Genomic DNA, 26,140 nt, shown 5'->3' with positions numbered 1-26,140 from the left:
ATCTTCATACCTTCACTCATTTTTAGACCCTCCTATATGAAGTTTGCAGCCAGAAACAAGTTTAACATTTTTCCCATGTGTGAGTGTCCCTCCCTGTAATATAGGCTGGATGTGAGGTCTATCAATATGCATCCAGCGAGCTGCTGTCTTTACTCATTGCCATGTACCAGCACAGTTCCAGAACTTGTACTTCTCCCTTATCCATAGCTTGCTTTTTCTGCACTCCACAAAACCTTACATGCTTTTCCCCCGCCCTGCTACTATTTTGATCACTGAGAAGATGAGAAGGAGCAGAGCAGTCAGAACCAGGAGTTGACAGATTTGTAACATGATTTTTTTGTAGTTAAGTCTATATAGAAAGTTGCTTAACTTTGCATGTAGAAAGCAAATGAACCATAAAGAAAAATAATCTTTGTGATGGTAGATTACCTTTAAGGTATGAAAATGGCTGAAAATGTGGAGCAAAGATTTCATTTTCAAAATACTTCAATTTAAGACTTGTGGATTTAGAGGTTCACACTGTAGACGTGTACACACCCACTTGTCTATTTCTCGATCAACACAAAGCAGAACCTATCCTTATTTGTAGCTTTACCAATGGTAAAGGAGTGAACAAAACGATAATAAATATCCAAAAAGTGAAATGTAGATGTCAATAGGATAATTTGAAAAATCTTGAAAAATAACCACATTAATAAAAAAAAATAAAACCACCATCATTGATTAAACATTTAGCAATTTTGATTTCAGGGCCAGACTGCGTCAAAGTTTTCCTAAAATTCCCATGTAGGATAAGGGCAAAGGTACATCACCGAGCTGTAAAATCATCTGGAGCCATATGTAGCTTTGCGTTTTAGATTTCTTCGAATTTCTGTAAATTCAGGCAGAAAAAAAAAAAAAAAAAAAAAAATGTTTCTTCTGACTCTACTTTATGGAGAAAAAAAAAAAAAATGTATTCACACACTTAAGAGGTTTTTTCGCCATGGGCGCTGACAGCGGATGGAGGGGTGGTGTATATGTGCTCGCCCTGGTGGTGACTGAAATCACAGCCTGCACTCGGAAAGTTTATTTTAAATAACCTCCTTCTGCTGTTTTTCGCCCCTTCATCCAGAATGGGATCAGCTGGTTGCATTAAAATCGCCTGCATCGTTTGGTTAATAAAGAAATACTGCGCCGAGATAATATCACAGAGAGATAATTACGGCATGAGAAAAACTGTCATTGAGTATATTGATCATGTGGAGAGACCCCGGCAGGAGGCGTTAAGCGACAGGGAAGGGGAAAGAAAATGAAAAGCAGAAAACAGCAGGTTTTTATTTTGATGCTTATCATGCATAAAAAGTTATTACTTATCACTGCATTTCATTTTAGCAGAGATGATATTCTCACCATGCGCTTGGGAGGAAAATTACCAAACTGGAACCCCACCGAATGTGAACATTTTTCCTGCCTCCATACTTAAGTGTTGTTTTGTAAAATCCTTAGGTTAAGGATAAGAAATACGAGAAGTTTATAGTCTGCGGTCAGGAGGCTGATAACCTGGCGGCAGTTTTACAGTAAAATATGCTGCAATAGTTAGTTCCAAAGAGGAGCGATGGCTTTACTGTGTGGCGGCATTATATCAGTGCAGGATGTGCACCAAGAACCAGCCATTTATTCCAAAGCATTAAAGGGGATTTCTGGATTCACCTTTGTGTAAGTGATCGGTCTTACCTATGTAAAGTAATGAACTCAGCCTTTAATCACCCTCCCCGGTTACAACATACTAATAAAGCCACATATGTAGAGACCATCTTGTCCTGCAACAGATTCCCCTATACACATTAAAGTCAGCAGAACCCGACGACATTTGCACCATCAACCGATCCGCTGTCTACTGTCTCCAAACAATGATTCAGGTAGAACAGCTCAGCTACTAATGAAGTGAATAGGATCTGAGCTGCCGTTCTGAACATTGACCACTACACAGCGAATGGAACGCTATAGGGCAGCCTCATAGCAGAGAGTCATGCCCTGGCATTAGATTCTCATTGACGTGTTACTCCATCCTGGCACACAGATATTAGTTGGCACATCTGCACCTACTGAACGTCCATCCGACTCTCTACACAAAATAACTAAGTGCACAACACTGGCCCGAAGTCTTCAGGGCCACTCTATAGACGGTCAGCCAGTCCTTTCATACCAGCGCCTTATGCCAGATTGGGCTCATTCATTTCTTAATTATAGGGTCTGCTTGGTGAAGGTGCAATATTCTGATGACTGTACATGGTAAAACGAAAAGGGTTAAAAAAAAAAAAAAAAGTCACTCGTTACTTACCTGTTTTTTAATGACGTACTCGTCCCCTCCTTCGCTTTTCATGCGCTCTATCTTCTCCTCTTGTTGTTTAGCTTCTTTTTCATACATTAATTTTTCCTTTGATAATCTGGAACAGAAGACATCAATATCATCATTGCTAACAATACCTGGATATTGTGGGTCCAGACTGGGCAGTATGTTAGGTCATCCCAACAATATGCCCCTTTAAGTACATGTCAAGAGGCTTGGGTGCACATCTGTGACTGAACCCTGACACTGAAGTGTGCAGCAAATTGTAAAAGGAGTTGTCCCACCCCTTCCTATAACAGCTCGTTTTCAGCTTCTTCCTCTCTTTCTTTCAAGAACCATAACTTATTTTTCTGTTTCTATAGCTGTACAAGTTTGATTTTTTTGAGGGGAGAAATATAGTTCTGAATGACACCATTCACTTTACCACTTGAAAATTATGGAAGAAAAGAAAATAAGTTTGGCAAAATAGTGGAAAGAAAAAAAAAAAAAGCAATTCTGCCAAAATTTCAGTGAGCTGCCTGTAGGATTGTGAGAGAGGCAAATCAGAACCCTCGCTTAACTGCAAAAGACCTTCAGAAAGATTTAGAAGACTCTGGCATTGTGGTAAATTGTTCTACTGTTCAGAGACACCTGCGCAAATATGGCCTTCATGGAAGAGTCATCAGAAGAAAACCTCTTCCGAGTCCTCATCATAAAATTCAGTGTCAAGAGCACAGCTAAACAAGCCTGATACATTTTGGAAACAAGTCCGGTGGACCAATGAGGTTAAAATAGAACTTTTGGCCACAATGATCAAAAGGTGTGTGTGAAGAAAAAAGAAGGGACAGAATTTCAGGAAAAGAACATCTCGCCAACCATTAAGCATGGGGATGGATCAATCACGCTTTGCGGTTGTATTGCAGCTAATGGCAAGGAGAACATTTCACGGGTAGAGGGAAGAATGGATTCAATTTCAACAAATGATGCAAACATAACACTATCTGTGAAGAAGCTTAAGTTTTTCGAAGAGGATGGCTTTCTACAAATGGTTAATGATCTTAAACACATGTAAAAATCCACAATAGAGGACCTCTAAAGGCGGAGGCTGAAAGTTTAACAATGGCCCTCACAGTCTCCGGGTCTGAACAACATTGAAAATCTGTGGTTAGACTTCAAAATAGCAGTGCATACAAGACGGCTCAGGAATCTCACACAACTGGAAAAATGTTCAAAGGAACAAAAGATGAAAATCCCTCAAACAAGAATTGAAAGACTCTTAGCTGGCTACAAAAAGTGTTTATAAGCTGCGATACTTGCAAAAGGGGTAGAGATGAGTGAATTTGATTGGGTCAGGGCTTATTCGGCAAGCTATATTGCTTACCAAATAAGTTGCAGAGGGAACCCGGCTTCCTGGATTGCTCTGACTGATCAGCTATTGGGCTCCGCAGCTGCATGTTTCGTGGCTGTGTGACAGTGTCACGCTCACGCCCTGACTGGTGGGCGTGAGCTCGGGGGGTTGTGGCCCCACTGTGCCACAAACCAGACTACCCTGGAAGGGGCGTGACTATGACAGCTGCCTGGGTTTTCACTGGAGCCCCTGATGGTGAGGTCAGACTTGTGCAGAAGGCAGCTGCCAGGTGCTACTCCAGGGTGGTGTATGGCTGTGGCTGCTGATCCCACTTGGAGAACAGGAACACTAGGACAGGTGTAGGCATCAGGCAAGACTGGCAGAAGAGCACGGCTGAAACTCAGATGAGTAGGCTGGCACGGCAGAGACAGAGGGCTGGCAGAGACACGGCAGAGAACAGAGGGCTGGCAGAGACACGGCAGAGAACACAGGGTTGGCAGGCACGGCAGAGAACACAGGGCTGGCAAGAACACAGGACTGGCAGGGACGGCAGGAACACAGGACTGGTTGGTGTGGTGTATGAAGGAACAGGTAGGGACCTATTCACACAGGAGGTGCAGATAAGGATATGTAGTATGAAGAAACAGGTAGGGACCTGTTCACACAGGAGATGCAGGTACGGAAACAAGCCAGAAGGAAAGGAGAATAAAGGAATGCGGAGAAGAGCTGCAGCAAGAGATTTCTGCAGAAGCTAAGCAGAGCAGAGCCACAAGGAATGTGTAGAGGAGCTGCAGCAAGGGATAACTGCAGCAGAAGCTAAGCAGAGCAGAGCCACAAGGAATGCGGAGAGGAGCTGCAGCAAGGGAAAACTGCAGCAACAGAAGCTAAGCAGAGCGGAGCCACAAGGAATGTGGAGAGGAGCTGCAGCAAGAGGTCTCTGCAGCAGCAAAGCAGAGCAGAACCACAAGGAATGCAGAGAGAAGCTGCAGCAAGAGAATACTGCAGCAGCAGAAGCTAAGCAGAGTAGAACGGAGCAGAACCGCAGGAGTGCGGAGCAGAGGTAAAGCCACAAAGGTACAGAGCAGGCAGAGCCGCAAGAGTGCAGAGAATAAGCAGACTGAGAACACAAGGAAAGACACAACAGGGAAGGCAGCCACAGACAAGGAGACAGAGGTAGGACAAAGTACAGACAAGGCAATGGAACAAGACACAAGGACAAAGACACAGGGACCAGGATATTCTGCCTCCTGGAGGGCAGACAACAAGATCAAGGCAAGAACACAGCGAAAGACCACTGGAGAGGGACTAACACAGAGCAAGGCCTGGCAAACTCAGAAGCTAAACACAAACTGAGCTAACACATTGCACAGGCCCAGTCCACTGGGTGGAGCTGCACTAAATACTGGAGGCCCCTTGGTAATTGGTCAGGAACAGATTAGACAGATGCACCTGATTCCTATAAGAACCAGAGAGTTCAGGTGCCGCCCCCCTATGCACACAGCCAGGAAGCATGCAGAGATCAGAGGAACAGAACATGGAGCTGGCAAGAAACATAAACCACATCATGGCCTGGAGCAGTGGGTAAGATAGGGTGAGAGATGAGAGGCCATGCCGTGATGCCAGCAGAGTTGTTACACCGTCAGAACACATGCATGAAGATCCCAACAAACAGGGCTGTGGAGCCAAGCAGCTAATCAGCCAGGGCAATCCAGAAAGCTGGTAAGAGCTATAGCTTGCCGAATAAGCCCTGACCCGATCAAATTCACTCATCTCTAAAAAGGGAGTGCTACTAGGTACTAAAAATGCAGAGTGCTTAAACTTTTAAAATCAGCCCATTTTTCCGTTTTCTAATTTTTTTAAAATGTAAAAGATGAAGAAAAAAAAAAAGTGCCTAAAATATAAAGGAAATGTGTCATATTTAACTTTAGGCCTTTTAACGATCATTTCATCTTCAACTTTGACTTTTCACAACAACAGTAATTTTGACCAGGGGTGCCCAAACTTTTACACACCACTGTAACTGTCAAACATTATAGCAATTTTATAAGATCAACGTCAAAAATAGAAAGGTTACGGACAGCACTCAGGGTAGATGGTGGTGGTCATTGGTAAGATGGATATCCTAACAATATAGAAGAGACCACGTTTCCTAGTTGCAGTGAAGGTAACATTGTACCAGCATGTAACTTTAAAGGCATCCCCATTTTACAAGATAGCCAATATTTCGCTCTGCCTGGAACTGTGTGATGGACTGTAAGGAGCAGTAAGGCGGTCAGCATCTCAAGAAAACGTGGACTACACTTAATGAACCAAAACATTGGCCATCTTCTAACATTTGGTTCCCCTGACACGCCAACAACTCATTAAACGTTATTGCCATGGTATAAACGTAAGTGCCGTTGTCTTTCCTGTTCTAAGGAGTCAATAAGAAATGGCTACTAGAGATAATCAATTCAATTTGAGCTGTCCTGGTCTTGTGTCTTGTCCAGTCATCAGTGGCAGCCAGAGCTGGGCAGACTTCACTTCTGCGCCAGGCATTTTTGGCTCGGAGTCCTGTGTACCGCTGATGCTTACTAGTCCCTAGGACTCACATCATAAGGCCTAGAAAGCGCAAGAGGCGCTTAGGATGCTGGGTCCAGCAGTGAAGACCGGCTGCCACAAAAGACCCGGACTGGACAAGGGTAACTGTTCAAATGTAATGCGTGAAGGACCAATTAAACTCATCACATCTCAGCTTCTTGGACCTTTAGGTAGTAGATATAGGGAGGGGAATATTGAAACTACCTGTAACATTTGAATTTTTAGCTTCTGAGATAATTTTGCTGGCCATGTAATCCCTTTCCCAAACTCCAGAAAAAAAAAGTGTGTGTGTGTGCGTGTGTGTGTGTGTGTGTGTGTGTGTGTGTGTGTGTGTGTGTATGTATGTATCTTTATAAAAAAAAAAAAAAATAACCTTCCTTTTTTGCAAATTGTACTGTATGTCAAAATCAAAATGTACAGATTCCCCACTACTGGGAAAGTAAGAAGAGCTCATCCATTCAGAAAGATGTTCATCGAGGTTCTTCCCCAACTAATGAAATCTAACAACTATCCAGCCCCCGAGCCCAAATGAAAGCTGCCAACCTGAGCAGTAACGCTCTTCTTCCTTCTCACAAGGTCAACACAAGATGTGCGCAAAGGTCTGGAGCCGGTAAACAAGAGCCGACAAGCCTTCATTGCTCTTATTACAGCGTTTCAACGCCACAATGAAGCAAATACGACGTAAGATAAATACAAATACTGGGATTTACATTTAGAGGATCATGAGGAAATGGCTACTGGCAAGTAAAATGACCTGACACAACTGGAGGACCATTTGAGAGAGAATTATTTTACGCCCTGTTAAATCAGTCAAGGTTCTCTGATTGAAGTTAGATCAGTGCTAAACGAGGTTTATGCTTCCCCAAATCTGACAGAGACATTGGAGACAAATGGAAGAAGTGTGAAATGATGGACTGACATTTTCCTATCAGTAAACTCCATGTCAGAAAAAAAGGTCTAAAAAGTGAATGAAGGCAAAGGCTATACGGTGCAGTCAGTGAAGATTCGGTGACATGGGACACACGTCCCCATCTCAAGTCCCGTCATATCACAGGAAGTAATATGGACTTCTTAGGAGCAGAAATAAGTTCTCAGAAAATGCTCTGAAATAATTCACTAAGAAAATTATAGTGTTGGATCGTCAAGTAGTGGCTGTGTAGGCATGGTCAGATATTCATGGCATATTCAAGTGTCTATACCCAAGATATTTCTCATGGGAATTTCACAAAAAAAAAAAAAAAAGGGTTTCAGGAATAAATGAAACTGAATAAATTGCAGAAAATGTGGATATATATAAAAAATAAAATCGCTACTCAGATGATAAATCCCCCACTTCTCCAGCACAGTTGCGCTAATGGCCTGACAATCTCTGTGCCTCCTCCTGACACTCCTGATTCATGCGACCTCTGCAGCCAATCACTGACCTCAGCAGGCATGGCATCAGACCGCGGAGGCCAGAAAGTGGCTGCAGTAGTTACCGGCTAAAGTACAACAAGTCATCACTGCTGGACAATACATTCTGATCACTGGGGTCCAACAGGGCAGCGGCACCGGAGTGGTGGGGGGGATTTACCTAGCAAGAAATTATTTTATTTGAATCGATTTGTAATTAATTGAAGTAGAACCATTTGTAGATCTGAAGACTGTCACTCCGGCTCTATTCCCCACCCAGCGCCAACTCCTCCTGCTTGACTGATGGCTCCTTTGCGTGAAGTCACAAAGCGTAGAGGCTGTCAGTCAAGCAGGAGATGGCAGCTCTAGAAGGGGAACAGAGCCGGAGTGACGGAGGCTTCAGATCTACAAATAACTCTTCAGCCTCATTTGAATACCTATTCATACACAGTTTTCTCAGTAATTGAGGAACATACTGGCCATGTAACAATATTGCTGGTCTTGTCTTAAGCTACATGCACAGAAATAGTTTGGCAGGTGAAATCCTGCTGACATGTTCAGTATTTGGTCAGAATTTCACATCAGTATTTGTAAGTGAAGACCAAGAGTGGGGGAAAACACCGGATTACGTACAGGTAATGCTCTTTTATAGAGCCACGACAGCACCCACTTGAGAGAGGGGATCCGCCCCTAGGAACAGGAAACCCTATGGAGAGAATAAAAGGGGCGGTCCCCCTCGCTCCCACAGTTGGGTTTACAGAGATTGCGAGGAACCGCCCATTAGATTTTAGTATGTCATTCAATATTACCGTTTATAACTTAAGTATGGCTAACTACAAGAACCAAACACCCTTAACCGTGCTTCTAAATAAAAAACCTATAAGGGTGGGAAGTGAAGGGGTGCTGTCGTGGCTCTATAAAAGAGCATTACCGGTACGTAATCCGGTGTTTTCTCTTCGCCACGACAGCACCCACTTGAGAGACTTTCAGAGATAGTCATTTGGGAGGGATCACCGTGTTAAGGACTGATCTACCGAAGGACAAGTCAGATGAGGAAGACAAGTCTAATCTATAGTGATTATAGAATGTAGTAGGTGAAGACCAGGTTGCGGCCTTACATATCTGTTCTAACGGAACCTCCGCTCGTTCAGCCCAGGATGATGCAATCGCCCGGGTGGAATGTGCTCTTACGGTCTCAGGCGGATTCTCCCCTTTGGATGAATAGGCCAGACATATTGCATCTCGAATCCACCGAGATAAAGTACCCTTCGTGATTCCAGCTCCTTTTCTATGACCCTGGAACGAAACAAAGAGAGCCCTGCTCTTCCTCCAAGCACTAGTCCTATCCAAATAGGCTAATATGGCTCTCCTCACATCTAATGTGTGGTATTTTTGTTCTTCCTGTAGGGTTATCATAGAAGGAGGGAAGGAAAATTTCTTGTGATCTGTGAAATTTAGTACATACTTTGGGTAAGTATGAAGGGTCTGTTTTTAAGACAACTCTGTCTGGGAAGACTGACATAAAGGGAGGATCTATAGATAGTGCCTGTATGTCACTTACTCTTCTTGCTGATACTAAGGCTACGAGAAGAGCTGTCTTGAGGGAGACATGTTTTATGTGAGCTGAATGTAGTGGCTCAAAAGGGTGGTCTGTAAGAGCTTCCAGAACTAAATTAACATCCCAAGGTGGTACATGGGGAATTCGAACTGTCTCTGACCTCTGGCATGCTGCAACAAATCTGGCTACCCATTTATTACCTGCGATATCATGACTATATAAAGCCCCTAGCGCAGAAATGTGTACTTTTAAAAAGGTACTGACCGCCAGACCTAGATCGCGCCCTTTTTGAAGAAATTCTAGAATCATGGGAATATGAATTTCATTTGACAGGGCCGTTGGGTAGAGGTTTAAAAATTTTCTCCACACTCTTGCGTAGATGGAGGTAGTGGATTTTTTTCTACTTAATAGCAGAGTGTCAATCACTTTGTTTGAGAATCCTCTCATCTTTAGCAGCTGCCTCTCAAATTCCAGGCTGTTAGTCGAAGACCCTTCACCTGAGGGTGGTTGAAGGGGCCCTGGAAGAGAAGATCCTGATCCTCCAGGAGGATCCATGGGTCTGAGATTGACATGGCTCTCAGCCAGGAAAACCATGGCCTCTTGGGCCAGAATGGAGCTATTAAAATCACGTTTGCTCTGTCCTCTCTTATCTTCCTGATCACTGTCGGAAGTAATATCAGCGGGGGAAAGGCATATGCCTTCTTGAATACCCATGGCACTTGAAGGGCGTCGAAGATATCTGGATTGTCAGATCGGAACAATGATGCAAATTTTTTGACTTGCCTGTTTAGTCTTGTCGCAAAGAGATCTATCTCGGGAGTGCCCCATTTTTTTACTATCATGCAAAAGATACGATGACTTAGAACCCATTCTCCTTGGTGGAGAGTGTGGCGACTGAGGAAATCTGCTCTCGAATTGTCGATTCCCCTCACATGCAGTGCTGACAGGGACAGAAGGTGCTCCTCTGCTATGGCTAGAATGTCGTTGGCTATAGACATGAGTGTTTCTGATCTTGTTCCTCCTTGGTGGTTTATGTATGTTACCGCTGTCATGTTGTCTGAAAAGACTCTTGTATGCGTTCCGTGTAGCTGCGGAAGAAATTCAGATACGGCATGATAGATAGCTTTTAGTTCTTATTAGAAGAATCATCCGATTCTCTAGGAGACCACAGACCTTGCACTATTTGATCTTCTAAGTGTGCTCCCCAACCACTAGGACTGGCATCAGTGAAGATAGTTTTTGATGGTTTAACCACCCAGGGAACCCCACTGGTAAAATGATCCGGATTCAACCACCAAGTGAGAAATTGTATTACATCTGTTGGTAAGGAAATACGACTATCCAGTCGGCCATGTAATCTTTCTTCCTCACGAAGAATTGTATATTGTAATTTCCTGCTATGGAATTGGGCCCACGGAACAGCTGGAATACAGGAAGTAAATGAACCAAGAAGGGACATACCTTCTCTTAGGGAAATTAGAGGGTGGTTAATCACCGATTGTACTTTGTTTAGGATTGTTATTTGTTTTGATTCAGGAAGAAAGCACATTTGATTTGCAGAATCTAGAATAATTCCTAAAAATTTTTGCTTAGTTGTGGGGGATAATCTAGATTTTTCCCAATTTACTAACCACCCTAACCCCTGTAGGGACGAAATTGAATCAGCTAAACGTTGATGACATTGAGAAAGAGAGTTCCCGACTATCAATAGGTCATCTAAATATGGTATTATGAGGGTGTCTTTTAACCTCAAATATGACATTACCTCTGACATTAGTTTTGTTTTGTTTAGTTTTGATGACAGGGGACTTCCACCAAAACTCCTTTGGACAGGAGAGTTATTATTTCCTGTTCCAAGGCTTCTTGTTGTGATGGTGACTTTAAGGAAGTCAGACAAAATGAGTCTGGGGGGACTTGGAAAAAACTTAATTTTAGGCCCGTAGCAATGAGGCTAGTTGCCCATGGATTAGAGGTTATTGTCAGCCACTGTATAGAGAAGAAGGACAACCTACCACCAACGGGTAGATCTGTCCTAACGGGGTTTATCCTCAGGTTTGAAAGGGCGTTTTCCGAAGAAGGCTCCTTTTTGTTTAAAGTCTTTATTAGCCCAACGGTCCTGGTTTTTATAGTCCCGTCTTCTGTTGAACATGGGCTTTCGGAACGCTCTCCTATAGGATGGAAGGTAAGTGTTATTGGGGAACCCTTTCTTCCTCTCACCCGCTTTGGTAATGATTTCATCTAACTGAGTACCAAATAGGTACTCACCTTGGCATGGTAGACCACATAACTTAGATTTCGTCTGTGGATCTCCTTTCCACCCTTTTAACCACAAGGCGCGGCGAGCCGCGTTGGTCAGACCTGCTGATTTGGCTGCTAACCGGATGGAATCAGCTGAAGCATCAGCTAGAAAGGCAGTAGCTCCTTTAATTAACGGAATAGATGATATGATTTTATTGCGGGAAAGGCCACCTTTCAAGCCTTCTTCAAGGTCATTCAACCAGACCAACATGGACCTTGCAGTACATGTGGCTGAAATAGCCGGTTTTAAGGCTCCTGTACAAGATTCCCAAGTTCTTTTTAAAAGGGAATCCGCTTTCCGATCAAGTGGGTTTTAGTATCTTCTATACCCATAGTATTACGTATTGATCTGACTAGATTGTCAATACTGTCTGTAGGGAAACATGTATCCTGTTCACCCTCCGAGGATATAACCTCTTGGGAATCGTCCGAATCTTTATCCTCCACCTCAGATGACTGTTCAGATCTAGGAGAACTATATGTTTTCCTACTCTCAGGAACTTTATCCGAGCTTCGAAAAGCTCGTAATTCCTCTCTAATCATGCTACGTATATCTTCCGACCTTACAGAAGACTCCTCACGTAAGGTGGATTCGATGCATGAATGGCACAACTTTTTTAAATAGGTGTCCGGGAGCGGCTGAGCGCATAAGGCACATTGCTTATGTTTGGATTTCCCTGTTCTTTTAACCTAGGGAATTAGATAAAAGAGGGGAGTGTAATCAGCTTAAATAGGGTAGACAAACACTCACCCCTGAAGCTGTAGTCATAATACCGGCTGGAGAGGAGGAGACGGAGGAGCTGACCGGTCCGATCTTTTTTCTCTGGTGCTCTTGGAGGATGATCTGCGGCTACTGCTAGTCCGGCTTCCAGGAGTAATAGCGGTGACTTCAGCTGAAGGCAACGCTGTGTCCTGGGGAGATGCCATGATGGACGCCGGGTATCAGCGCCGGCGTCCTTTTGTAGATGGGGGCCGCCATCTTCTCCCTGCCGCACCCGGAAGTGACTACCACATCCGGGTTGCGGCTCTGCTGTGCGCGCCTGCGCCTCCACCCAGCAATCGCGCAGGCGCCGTCCTCCTCCTACGTCACCCCGGAAGTTGTAGCAATACTTCCGGGGGAGAAACAATGGGCCACACGCTGCCTGTGCGCCTCCCGAAGATGGCGACACAGGGTCTTACCCAGCGGTCCGGTCCCTGCAGGTGCACTGGATGATTCTCCGTGAGCCAGGCGACTCCCCGATCCTGGCCTCACGGTACCTGCCGACAGAGGGGGGAAGCTGCCATAGAACCCCCGACGCCGCTTCCAGCTCTGGAGCCCTTGCCGTCCCTATAAGGTAAACTGCGCAAGCGGCATCCAGGCTGGGAATCCTCTTCTCTCCCAGGTGTCTCCCGTAGGAACAGGAAACCAACTGTGGGAGCGAGGGGGACCGCCCCTTTTATTCTCTCCATAGGGTTTCCTGTTCCTAGGGGCGGATCCCCTCTCTCAAGTGGGTGCTGTCGTGGCGAAGAGAAAAAATGCTGAAGGGGTGACATGTTTCTATTATGCTTTTCCTGATTGTTTCACTCCTGATTTTGGCTTCAACATATTGATGCAAAATACTGAAAGTGTGAACGTGGCCTAACTGCATCCATTTCACATCTTTTCCCCCCACATTTCCCACTAGTGGCTATGGGTTTTTTTTTTAACAATTTCCTATGAATCACCTTTAAGGAGCTGCACTGCATTAAAAGCATTCAAGGTATTGCCTCATGCATTTCTACAAACGTTACGACCCGTGCACACAAAGATTTTAAATTTTCAATTTTTTTTTAGTGTGAAATTGGCAGTATATTGGAATACCAGAAAAAAGATCAAAATGTGACCAATAATTATCTGCAGCATGTCAATCTATACTGTGAATTTTTCACAGTGGATTTCACCTTCTGTAATGTAAAAAGGGTAAAATCTGAGACAAATGTGAACGTAATTCATGCCGACTTTGCGGCCAATTCATCAGTTTGGTTGCCAGTGGTTAAGAACCTGAATGAAAAGAACCTAAAGAGGAAAGAGATTTATTTCCTGCACTGTAGTAAAATCCGATATACTGTACTGTGTCCAGAGTTGCAAATAAACACAATAGTCTGGAGTGTCGAAAAGACAGAAAACCAAAAAAAAAAAACCCACACTGGATAAAAATATCTGCGTTCCACGATGTAGAGCAAAAACTGAACGAGTGGCAATTATTGTAGAGAGACAAAACCTCCAATATACGTAACATGGAATAATGTGACGAGATCAGAAAACAAGATCTTATAGGTCACTAATGGAGCCACAAGATCCACAAAGTTCCAAAAGAGACTACAAAGCATTCATTAGGCTTTCTTCTAATACAAGTCCGGAAACTGTACTGTCACGAGTGGAAATGGGTTGAATGGCGAATTATTAGGAATCCGTTACCAGGTATTCGCTACCCAATCAGAGAGCAGCATGATGTAGGAGTAGAGACCCCAACTACAGTGATGTGTCACTTATTGGCTGCCTAGTGTCGTTTTTATAAAAATCACTGTTTTAAAATCAGCAGGAGATCATCACTAGAGGATTAGTAACCCTAGTAGTCCCTCATATACATGAGCGCTGTATAACCTCGCCCCCACCACGGATTGGCTGCTTTCTGCCTATGCTCAGTGTATACATAAATCTGCCAATCAGTGGTGTGTGTGGGGGGGGGGTTATACAGAGCTCAGCATTCAGAGAAGTTCTGAGAAAAAACAGCTTTTAAATCAGAACTGCAGCAAACAGCTCAGTAGGGACACATCAGCCCCATTCACACATTGTTTGCCAAATTACAGTGACAGCCATGACCTTAGTATGACCAGCGTACGCTGGGACAACAATGTATAGACTGTCAGAAATAATATACACACACATTTAACCCTAGATCCCAACAAAAAATACTGATCCAAAACTGAACATCAAAATAAATTCATACTAGACTCCTTAAACTAACAGGTCACAGACTGGACTCTAGATTCAGACCCCAGAGACTCCTTACCCACATATTACCAGTTTCCTATATGATTAAATGCTCACCATTCATAACTGGATTGATCTTTTAAGGCAACCACAGACCTCCAGCCAACTCAAACCGGACCGCCTGCATGCGAAGGAGCTCTCCAGCAAAGTCACCCAGCCGTGGCCAAAGAGATTAGCACCGGTGTGGAGGCCTCTAGGACAGAGGGGTGAGCCACAGAAGCCACAAGACTTTGTTGGTGAATAAGTACTCCGGGCTGGACAGGCAGGCTTGATATTACATTTGCTTGGCGTTTCATCCAATTGATAAGGCATAAAGCCCCCCGTCTAATAGCATCCGCATGCTGTGCCAGCACTGGACGTACACCACTGCCGACTACCCTCGCTGATATACAGATCACTATATTTTCCACTGGTCGGAGCCATTGAGCCACTAACCATGATAAACCAAGATCCATCTTCTTTAATACGACTCGTTTGGATCTGTCGGCTTAAACACGGAAGATTATTGTTTGCAGTCCTCTGTACGGATAGACTTATATGACAGAAGAGAAATACAGAACAATTTTCCTGGAAAAGAGCGTGTGTATGACAGTGGAGTGGGTGATAATAACCGCTCAGTCTCCGTTATTACTGCAGAGATATTGCTTGTTACAATCTCAAGCTTACCTTTAGCATCTGTCACATACCAGGCAATCCTGGTTCATTGTGGCTGCCAGGAAGATTCCCACCAGCCCCGGCTCCTCAATTCTCTGCTCTCCGCAAATGGAGGCTAACATCCATCACTTTATCACTTCATCTTCACTGTCAGAGTTTTCACAAGGCTCAAAATACGATCCATGCGTTCACTTATAGGACAGATCTCCATGATCGTAAGAAATACATCAAGTGGGCAATTCAGACCTTATTCCAAGGTAACAGTCATCATTAGGATGGAAATATATGTGAGGAAGCATTAAAATGTGCCCCACACAATGCACAAAAAAAATTAAAATAAAAAAATCACCACCATTCCACAGGAAGCCACAGAACGGGGATCCCAAGTGCTTATGTGTGAATGGAGGGATAATGTTTAATTAGTCTCTTCATAGAGGGAGAGAGCAGGGCCTCTAGTGCCACCTACTGGTAGAGGCAATTCTACAAGTCAAGATTAATCCTTCAAAAGCAGTCATACCAGGGGCGTGGCTTGCACGGGCTAGGGAGCAGACCTGTGCCTGGGTAGCTCCTGCTAAATCCCGTATAATTAGCTTCTAAAAGCCTACATTTGGGGACTGAACTCCACTTAAACCTGCCTAAAGCTACCAAGAACAGCACAGAACGCTTGTAGAGCCTCTCTAACGATGGCAAGTACACCTAAGCTCCAGCCGCGGCCTTCCTGCGGGCCCACACACTCAGAGGCCCAGAAAACCACAGCCAAATAAGCCCTCAGGCTTCAACCCGGACCCAGACAATGGAGGACCACCGGGGAAACCCGCCGCAGCACCCGCACTGAAAACCGCGGCCTCTGGGACTGCCGCAGCTCAGCCCGGAGCCACTTCCATTCATAGGCCTGAAGCCGCGGCCTTTCCTAAACCTTCGGAGCCGAGCTACGGAGAAGAAGCCTTAACCCCGCCCTCGACTCCGCCTACTATGCATACTAAAGTGGCGGCCGAGAACAAAAAAAATGGCGGCGCCGCAGCGAAAATGCCGGGGAGACTCATACAAGAACTTTCACAGAGGGTGAGTCCCACCCGGAGACACCCGGGACCCGGCACCCAGCTTGCCCGAGCTGTCACAGCGACAAGGACCCCACCGCGAGCCGCGGCGCTACATGCTCCGGCGGGGACGGGAGGTAAGCGAGACGCCGCGGCCCCGCCCACAGCCCCGCCTACCGCTCGCGGCAGTCCGGCTCCATTGACAAGGAGATCCACAGCCGCATCGGTCCCGCCATCCGCGCTCGCTGCCCCGAAGTCCCCGAAGCATCTGGCCGCTTCCACCCAGCTGGGAACGGCCGCGGGGAGAGGGCACAGAGCCGCGGCTCCACTCAGACAGGCGGGACCGAAACCCGGAGTGAAAGCCGAGGCTCCGCCCACCACTCCGCCCTCGGCCAGCCGCGAAAATGCGCCGGGAGCCAGAGACATGGTCTCGGCTCCAAGAAGCGCATCAGCCCGGCCCGCAGCACAAAGAGGCATAGAACCTCTAACTACCCACTGGCCGGATGAGTCAGATAAAGAGCATAGGGGCACAGGGGAGATCACCTAAACGGGGGAGAAGCAGACAGGACGAGACTCCTCCCCCAACTCCGCCCACAGCTACCCAGCTTTCTACAGCACCAAAAACGAAACTGCATCCCATACATTAAGGCATGATGCCCCTCCATTCACTCCACAGACCAGACCCCACTCACAGACAAAATCTCAATTCCACTGTGAGCAAATAGCCCAAGAGGGGGAAGACTTTACTCCAAATACACCACGTCCACCAACTGGTTCAACGGAGACAACAATAAACAAAAAACCACTTCTCAAGAGAGACTTTGACCACATACTGGAAAAACTCAGCGAAATGTTGGGGGTTGCTTTTGTGAAACAAAGTATGGACTTCGAACAAATTTTCTCCTTTAAATCACCCACCATAGACTCAGAGGGTTCAGAGACAGTGTCCGAGTCCTACGTAAAAGACGCACTTTCATCTATAGCTGAGAGCATCGGCTCCTCCTCGAGTTCCTCCCAAAGTGATTGCACATCGCCCATTCACGACACATACCTACCATCCGAATGTCTATCCGACACCAGTGAAGAGGATCTTTCATGCAGAAGCATGGATTTCACACACTCGGCCAGCTCAAGGTCCCCCTCTATACTGGAAGCTAAAATTGACACTCTTCAAAAAGACTTAGACAACCTAAAAAATAATATAGCGCATCTCGAGGACCACAGAAGGAGGAGCAATGTAAAAATAAGAGGAGTTCCTGAATCTATTAAACCGCCACAGCTGAAGAACTATATTCTCAAAATGATCCACAGATTCATACCTGAGGCCAGCGATCCGAACATTATTGAAAAAGCCTTTCGAATCAAAAGACCCACGTTTCTCCCACAGGGCGTACCTAGAGACATCATCGTCTCTTTCTTCCCAGCATGGATCAGGAGCAAACTATTCGATCTCCCCTCCGACAAGAACTTCCAGCTCTCTTCGTTTGGTCAACTTTCTTTCTTCAGGGACTTATCCAGAGCCACCCTGAAGAAACGCAGAGACTTTGCACACATTACACAAGAACTACGAAGGGCACATTTTTCATACTCGTGGTCCCCCTCCTCCACTCTCACAATAAAACTTTTGTCGGGTAGTATCCATATTACAAACCTAGTGGAGGGCCTATCCTTTCTTCAACTCCACGGCCTAAGCCCTCCATGAATGCCTAGCCAACACGTCCTTAAACCTGGTAAAGCTTACAATGTTTCTGAATAAAATGTAGTCTACCTTTCATACATCTTCTCCTACCTACACAACACTGTTACACCTAATAGGGGTCTTAGTTCCCAATGATCAGCTTTAATCCTGAGCCAAATATTCTTTCGCCCACATAGTCACAGGCTCATCTTAGATGTTCCCTGTTATAAATCACTACACACCATACAATAAGCAAATTTACATTAGGCTTTCATACTCTAATGCCTACCAGTTAACCACTACAGTATTAAATACCTACTTAACGACGCCTTAAGCGTCTATGGCTTAGTATATTTGTATACAATGCTTGTTATTTTACTATGTTATTTTACTATGTTTATTTTACTCAACTGTATGATTGCCTATATCCCCCCTATGTCAGGGGGATGTTCCTTTCTTACCTTAATTCCTTCCCCCCCCTTTTTCTTTCCCCTCCTCCCCTCCCCCTCTTACCCCTACCTGTTAAAGTTAAAACCCAATAAAATTTTTGAAAGCAAAAGCAGTCATACCACATGGCTTCCAATAGCAAGCCAAGTCAGATTCTTCTCCAAAAAGGAAAAGCCCTCCATTAGCAGACAGCTGTTTAGGGGTTCTTGGTTTTTGTCAGTGGGCTGGCTTGGTGAGGGGCTTTGGAGGTCCATGGTGTAAACTTTCTCCTTGAGGATAGAGTTAAGAGAGTCAGGAGACTTGTAGGCCAAATGGAGAGAGTTAGTGCACATGCTCAACTACTCTAATTTCTTACATAGAACCGACACTGGCTCAGTCAGTCCAATAAAGGGGACTTCGGGATCCCTATTCTCTGGACTGGCGAGATGATGTTGACTAGAGCAGCAACCTACCCTGAGTATACAAAAAGAAGCCCATGTACATTACACATAGCCACGCCGCAGAACTTAAAGACCAATTTTCAATAATACTTTACAACTGCAATGCAAATCTTCCAAAACTGCAGCACAATGCTAGTGACTAAGCTTCCGAAAACTGGAAAAATCCATGAAGATTTTTAAGCATTTTTTTTGGGGGGGGAAAAAGGCAGATGAAAAAGCCACCTCGAAATCTTCACCCCAGACCAGGAAGTTGAATGGCAGCTTAAGACAACTGCATAATGTCCGTCAGTTGCCGCATGTCCAGAGCTGCTCTTAAGTCAATGCCACCAAAAAAAAGTGAAAGCCGTCAGAGGTACAATAAAAAGGTCCTTGGGGTTAGAATAGAACCCTACCACAACTCCTTGTGAAGTCAGTGAGAATCCGTCCATGTTCACGAGATCCTGATCAATCGTAGCAGGATATCTCGGAGATTATATACAAGATCCCCATTAGATTGCGCCTGTTACTAGGTGATATTACATAAGAGCGCTTATCTGTACAGATCAGTAAATCCTTCCTGTAAATTAGCATTTTATAAGCGTATGGTACATAAAGCACTGTTATATTTTATCTGCCCTCATCTGAAAATTAAAGAGCCAATTAAGAATGGTTTCCGTTGACCTTAGTAACGTCTTAAAGTGCAAATATTAAAAGATCGTATGTGACAAGATCATTTCTTATATGTACATGCAAGTGCCGTGTTCACATATGAAATACAAAAAAAACTCTGAACTCTCTTCCTTCCAAAAAGATGAATATCCCTTGCATGAACTACCCCGCTACACAACGGCGGCAGTGTGAACCAACCCTACAAAATCAGCCATTTGTAATCCAGCTGCGTGCTTATTAGCTGTGAACCATAGCTGCTCGGCTCATTCTCCTAATCTTCCGTCTTAACTCCATTTATTTGGCTTATTTTTTTTTTTTCTCTCCTCTTTCTGCTGCTCCTTTTACAAAATACAACACTGCCCCTTCGAAGATTAATTGATCATCAATTTAATCCTAATTTGGACCAAGTCAGGTGGTAAATGGACCATTTTCGCTTGATTGTTAGTGAAATGTGTGCAAGCACACTGATAAATTTTGATTATTTATCAATTACCGCCAAATGAACTAAATCTATTGAATAAATTCCAACCTGATTGCCATAATAGAGTCTGAAAATATCGCTATTGATAATGATTCTCGCTAATAGTCTTTTCCGGCTGCAGTTCCTGGGTTGTCGGCGAGACAACAAAGAATTCATTTTTCATAACATCAGCGGCGTATGCCTCGGCAATCCTTCATTAATCAGCTACATTATGGGGCTGCTCCTCTGTAATGTGTGTTGCTTTGCTCAGAAAGCCTAAAACACTTTGTCATATTTTATGTCAATTATCAGTAATTTTAATATCCTTCCATCAAGGCATCTTGTAATAGTTAACATATGCTACAGTAAGTGTCTTAAGACTCCTTGAGATGAGTTATACTGCGGATAGGGTTGTGCGAGCCACAATGCCATAGGCGGCATGCAAATAACAAAAACGACAGCCTAATGAGAAAAATGTCCCTTGATCTTAATTTCTGATTGCACAGGCTAAGTCACTTAGAGCCGGGGTGGAGCTGAGCTGCTTTTAAACGAATCTGCCAGTGTGTTTTCCCAAAGTTAATGGAAAAGCCGCTCTCTGGAAAATGGAAAAAAGAATTAGACCCGACACACATTCAGCAACCCTAATACTGTATTTTTGAGGCATGTAGCCGATGCCAGTTCAAATGACAAAACCAAATTACTTTTGTCATTTTATTAAGGGTATCCGCTGTGCACGGAGCTAACTGAAATGTGCAAAACTGTATAAAAGCCATGCACAGTGTCCTTAACTTCCAGAAGGGAGGAAAGCCTGGGCCAGCGCTTTATTCTCCTTTAGTTTCTGACTGCGGGTCTCGCCCAAGGTCACACTTTAGTAAATGTGCACCCGGCACCGATGCGGAATTATAAATGATTTGGAATAGAGGCCACTGTTCACTGAATTTCTATTTCAGCCGCAGAATATGCTGCCACCGACTCAAACGGATTTCTTTATTACGGCCGAGAAATTAATCATAATCTGGCTTTTCAGCTCTGAAGAGGCAGGTAGTTAAGCTGTAAACGGATTGCGCACAACCCAAAGATCAATGTGCGGCGCACGAGTTAATAAAGATTCTCTCATTTTCATTAGGGGAGAGGACCTCATCTGAGAACTTAAGGGGAAAAAATAATAATAATAATAATAATAATAATAATAATAATAGGATTGAAAGATCGAGGGTTTGTAATAAGTGTAAGTAACGCAGGAGGAAAAAGAAACAAAGACTCGGTATTATTACGTAACCCCAAAATGTTCACCACAGAAAATGTAGTAGGAAAATGGAATGAACCCGTGACATTTCCTTCTTAGCGATTTATGCCCAGAATGTTGGATGACTGTTGCGAGGTCAGGACACTGGAGAAGTGGTAGATCGTGCTCAGGGGCAGATGTTGCTCCAGCAGTCATTTCTCCAGGTATCACATGAACGGGGGTACCACGTGTTGGACCCACATCAATCTGGTATTGATGACCTATTTTGAAGATGGGTCACAAACAAACTAGAAGAACAGCCCTTTAAAGTACGGTAATAGATGTCCTAAAAGCTATGGCTGCGACCACTTGCTACCCTTCAACTGTCTTTGCATTACCTAGGTTACTTACCAACACTAAACTTATACTCTGATTATGTCCAATTTCTGGAACCAAATAAGTCTTTTCTGTGACCAAACATGAATCCATCTGGTCTCTCCCATATCCTCACTTGCCAGTTAGTACATATAAATGTACACTCACAAGTTAGTACTAGTAATGAGCGAGTGTGCTCGTTACTCGAGATTTCCGAGCATGCTCAGGTGTTCTCCGAGTATTTTGGGCGTGCTCGGAGATTAGGTTTGTGTCCCAGCAGCTGCATGATTTGCGGCTGTTAGGGAATCCCCACATGTTTTCAGGCTAACAGGCAATCCCTGCATGTGTTCAGGTTGTCTTAACAGCCGCAAATCATGCAGCTGCGGGGACACAAACAATCTCCGAGCACGCCCAAAATACTCGGAGAACACCTGACCATGTTCGGAAATCTCGAGTAACGAGCACACTCGCTCATCACTAATTAGTACACTTCTATCTCTATAGCCAAGCCCTGGTCTTCACTAATAGTAAAAAGGTTTATGGACTCACGAGAAGCTCTTTATTCCACAAATAAACTAAGGCCCCTTTCACACATCAGTTTATTGCCGTCAGTCACAATCTGTTGGCTCGACGGATCAGTGGCAGATTGTGAAAAACGGATGCGACGGATTCATGTTTGAGATGGCTCCGACTGGCGGATCTGGCTAATTGGATCCTAAATAAATCGGAGCATGCTCAGTTAAAAAAATGGAATCAGTCAGCGGATTCTGTCATTTGACGGATCCGGTGCCCATAGGCTTCCATTCTAGCAAACGACGGACGGCGACGGATCTCTCGCTGTCTGATTTTTCGACGTACACAAAATGTTAACTTTGTCCATTGTCTCCGGCCAAACAGTTTTCTACGGATCTGGCGAACGACTTATGAAACGCGAGGCAATCCATCACAATCCATCGCTAATACAAGTCTATGAGAAAAAAATTAGACGGATTGTGACGTATAGCAAAAAACTGATGCGTGAAAGGGGCCTAAGCACAGACTTGTAGAGCATACAGCCCACATGTATTGCACACATATATATATATATATATTTATATATATATATATATATATATATTATAATATATATCTATTTATATAATTACCTTAAATTGTGTGTCATCCACTTCCGTCTGGACATCCTCGAATCCCACAATCCACCGCACCAGAAGTACGCCAATCGCCATATTGGAATACCCAAGTAATGGGTATTTCAATATGACACCCGCTGGTCGTACCAGGCCCTTGCGCATCGCTGGACGCCCCGCTGCTGGGACTCCCCCGCCGCCAGACCGTCGCTGGGATCCAGACCGCCGCTACCACATCCTCTGCCTCTCACCGAGCGCACTCCCGTGTCTCCACATGACTCGCTGCCCTGAACCTGTCGCAGCCCTGCCATGGACGGCGGCGGCGGACAGGGCGGGAGCCAGGTGCAGGTAATCACCGTACGGGGGAGGGGGGGGGCTCTGAGGGAGGAGGCAGCAGCTGCAGTCAGGAGGGGAGGAGAGCACAGGCCACTTCTCCGCATCCTCCACCTCTCCCCGAGCACACTCCCCCCGTATCCCCACATGACTCGCTGCCCTCAGCCTGTTAGAGCCCTGTCATGGCCGTCGCGCAAGCTGGGCTCACACTGCACAGGAAGGGGGGGCTCACAATACACAAGGGGTCTCACACTGCAAGGGAAGGGTGCTCACAATACACAAGGGGGCTCACACTGCACAGGGGGAGGACTCACAATACACAGGGGGTTTCACACTGCTAGGAGAGGGGTGCTCACAATACACGAGTCTCACACTGCACAAGGGGTCTCACAATTCAAAAGGGTTCTCACACTGCATGGGGGGGGGGGGGGTCTCTGCAGCAAAGCCTGCCCCCATCGGGACGTCACAACCCTTCAGATGCGATAGTATCAGGCCTCCATCTAGTATTTAAATAAATTAATAAATCACACCTTTAGGATATGTTCACACATTGCATTTTTGATGCATTTTTTTTCTCCTGCAGCTGAAACCTCCACTGTTGGTAGTAATAACAGTGTGCATAAAATGCAGCTATTTGTGGTGTCTTTTCTTGCGGAACTGTATGTCCTGTATACAAACCCAGTTAGCTTTGTTCACACACACACACAAAAAAAAAAAAAAAAAAAGTGGTTTCATATGAACTGCTGTTTCCCCTCAAATTCATTATTTTCGACAGCACATCCCTCTGGTTAGATAATATCATGCACTGTAAACTAACGAATATTTGTGCTTACATAAAAGATGTGATCAAAGAAACAAGCAACTTCTTGTCAAACGGACAGCATGGATCAGAGCCTGGCTGCACGATCGCAGCCAGGTTGTTTTCTCTTTGAAAGGTCATGGCGTTTCAGAGAAGTTAAAGGGGTACTCTGGGGAGAAAAACATTTTTTGTACTGTTCCTGCCCTCATACACTATAAAGATGAGATGGTCAGTGCACTTTATCTTTTGTAATTTCATGTGACAGGAGCTGCTCCTTACTGCTCTCCCCTCCCGTCTGGGTCATTGCTAGAGTTGAGCGAATATGTTCGGGTTCCCTCTTATTCGGCAAGCTATAGCGCTTACCGAACAAGCTGCAAAGGGATCCCGGTTTCATGGATTGCTCCGGCTGATCGGCATTGCAGCTGCATGTGTCGTGGCTGTGTCAGTCACAGTACATGCATGGAGAGCCCAACAAACAGGCTGCCCATACATGTGCTGGGACACAGCCATGACACATGCAGCTGCGGTGCCGATCAGCTGATTAGCCGGCGTGATCCAGGAAGCCGGGTTCCCTCTGCAGTTTATTCGGTAAGCGCTATAGCTTGCCGAATAAGAGGTAACATGAACAAATTCGCTCAACTCTAGTCATTACATCACACACCAGTGTCATCACACCGACACGTGTCATACAGGGAGAAGAGGCAGAGCAATGTATTGGCTTATTCATTACTGCCATGGTCAATCCCTCCTTCTCCATGTCAACTTGGTAGTGTTCTGACCCCTGCAACTTTATCACTCTGGATTGTCAGGCGTCTCCTCAGCCTGAGGAAAGCATCCAGCCGTCTGCTGCAGCATCTATCAGACATGGTATAACCCCCCTCAGGTCCCGTTGCTCTGTTCCTTATAGTGTGAACCAAACATACATGGGTTTATAAAATATTTATCTGTCCTATATGACTCATGGCAGGACACATTATGCACAGTCATGGCTTGTACAGCAGAGGATCACAGCCTGTATTTGCATCCCCTTGACATGACTGCTACTACACAGGATTGTGCCCTCTGATCTTGGACTAAACAGAAACAGATATCGGGTGGGCAGTTATAAAAGGCAGGCTGGCAGCACCCCCTATTATCAGGAAACTGGCTGCTCCTCGGCAGGGGCGGTGGCAGGGAGAGAGGAATACTGCTGTGGGATGTAATGACCTAGACAGGAAGGGGGAGCAGTGAGGAGCAGATTCTGTCACACAAAGTTACAAGGGTTATAAAAGATTATTAAAGCGCACTGACCAGCTCATCTTTATAGTGTATGAGTGCAGGAACAGTACATTTATCTCCCAGGAGCATCCCTTTAATGTTTAAAGATCCGGCTGGGGATCATAGTGAGAAATGAGACTAGTCTAGAGTTACCCCGGCCAGATTATCACCGTAAAGTAAAAGCGCTAGGTGATTGACAGGTCTCTTCCCATAGAAACCTGTCAATCACCTAGATTGGTGAAGGGACAAGCCAGTCAGGGGCAGTCACAGACTAAAATCCTATATAGAAAAGAAACACCAGAAATAATGACCTTGTATGGTCTATGAATAAAACTACAATATATAAACCTCAAAAAATATTCATTTCAGTATATGAATTGTTGCAGCCACAGACTAGTCTTGTTTCTCACTATGGTCCCAGGCTGGATAGTAGAACGATATATTAGAGAAAAGCATACCTGGGTTCAATCGAGCAGCCAGGGTCCAAGTTCATGCTGGCCACGGTTTCACGAGTAATCTTGACAGCTTCCCTTTAAACTGTAATGTAACTTCACAGACATATGATTTACATAACCTGTTATTTGGTGATGGCCATGATCAGTCTTTTCTTACAAATTATTAGGTTGATGTTCCAAAGGGCCATGATGTGAAAAATAATGGGCACGTGCCCATTCTGAGAGCAGACAGATGTTACATTTGTAATTCTTACATACAACTACGGTATATCTCTTTAGACAATGGTGGGGACTGAATAACTGAAAAAATTGGGAGTCCAGGATTCCACCTGAATATCTTAGTGGTCCACTTTCATAGACATAAATAGGACATTATCCAAAAAGTTCCCTCAGTATCAGCGACCTGGGTGCATTGGAGACATGGATTTGCCCAGACCCGCTTTCGACCCACCATGTTCATCTTTCTCATCTCTCCACTTCATACTAGCAGGACAATGGAAGAACCTCCAACGTTAACTTTATTTTGTTTAATTTTGCCATTTAAAACACAATATCCTTATAGTCTCCTTTTTATTGATTGCTGTAGAATCGCTTTATTAAAAAGACGTGCTTTTCCTAAATGCTCGCCGCTCCTATTTATTCACTAACCTGCCATAAGAATTTTAAGAAATATGCCAAGCATGATATTTGCTTTATGGACACCCGCTG

The 26,140-nt window shown here is 44.8% G+C and overlaps 1 protein-coding gene across 1 annotated transcript in view; it reads right to left on the bottom strand.

Moving 5' to 3' along the window:
* Positions 1-26,140, bottom strand: part of TBCA (tubulin folding cofactor A) — a 70,379-nt gene that overhangs the window by 3,291 nt on the left and 40,948 nt on the right. Inside the window, exon 2 of the mRNA XM_069749961.1 lies at positions 2,321-2,426. Coding sequence (XP_069606062.1) covers positions 2,321-2,426 — 106 coding nt within the window. The remainder of the gene's footprint in view (positions 1-2,320; positions 2,427-26,140) is intronic.

The sequence above is a fragment of the Ranitomeya imitator genome, chromosome 1, assembly GCF_032444005.1.
Source record: "Ranitomeya imitator isolate aRanImi1 chromosome 1, aRanImi1.pri, whole genome shotgun sequence".
NCBI lineage: Eukaryota > Metazoa > Chordata > Amphibia > Anura > Dendrobatidae > Ranitomeya > Ranitomeya imitator.
Note: the sequence above shows the minus strand (reverse complement) of the source record. Positions and strands in the feature narration are given on the sequence as shown.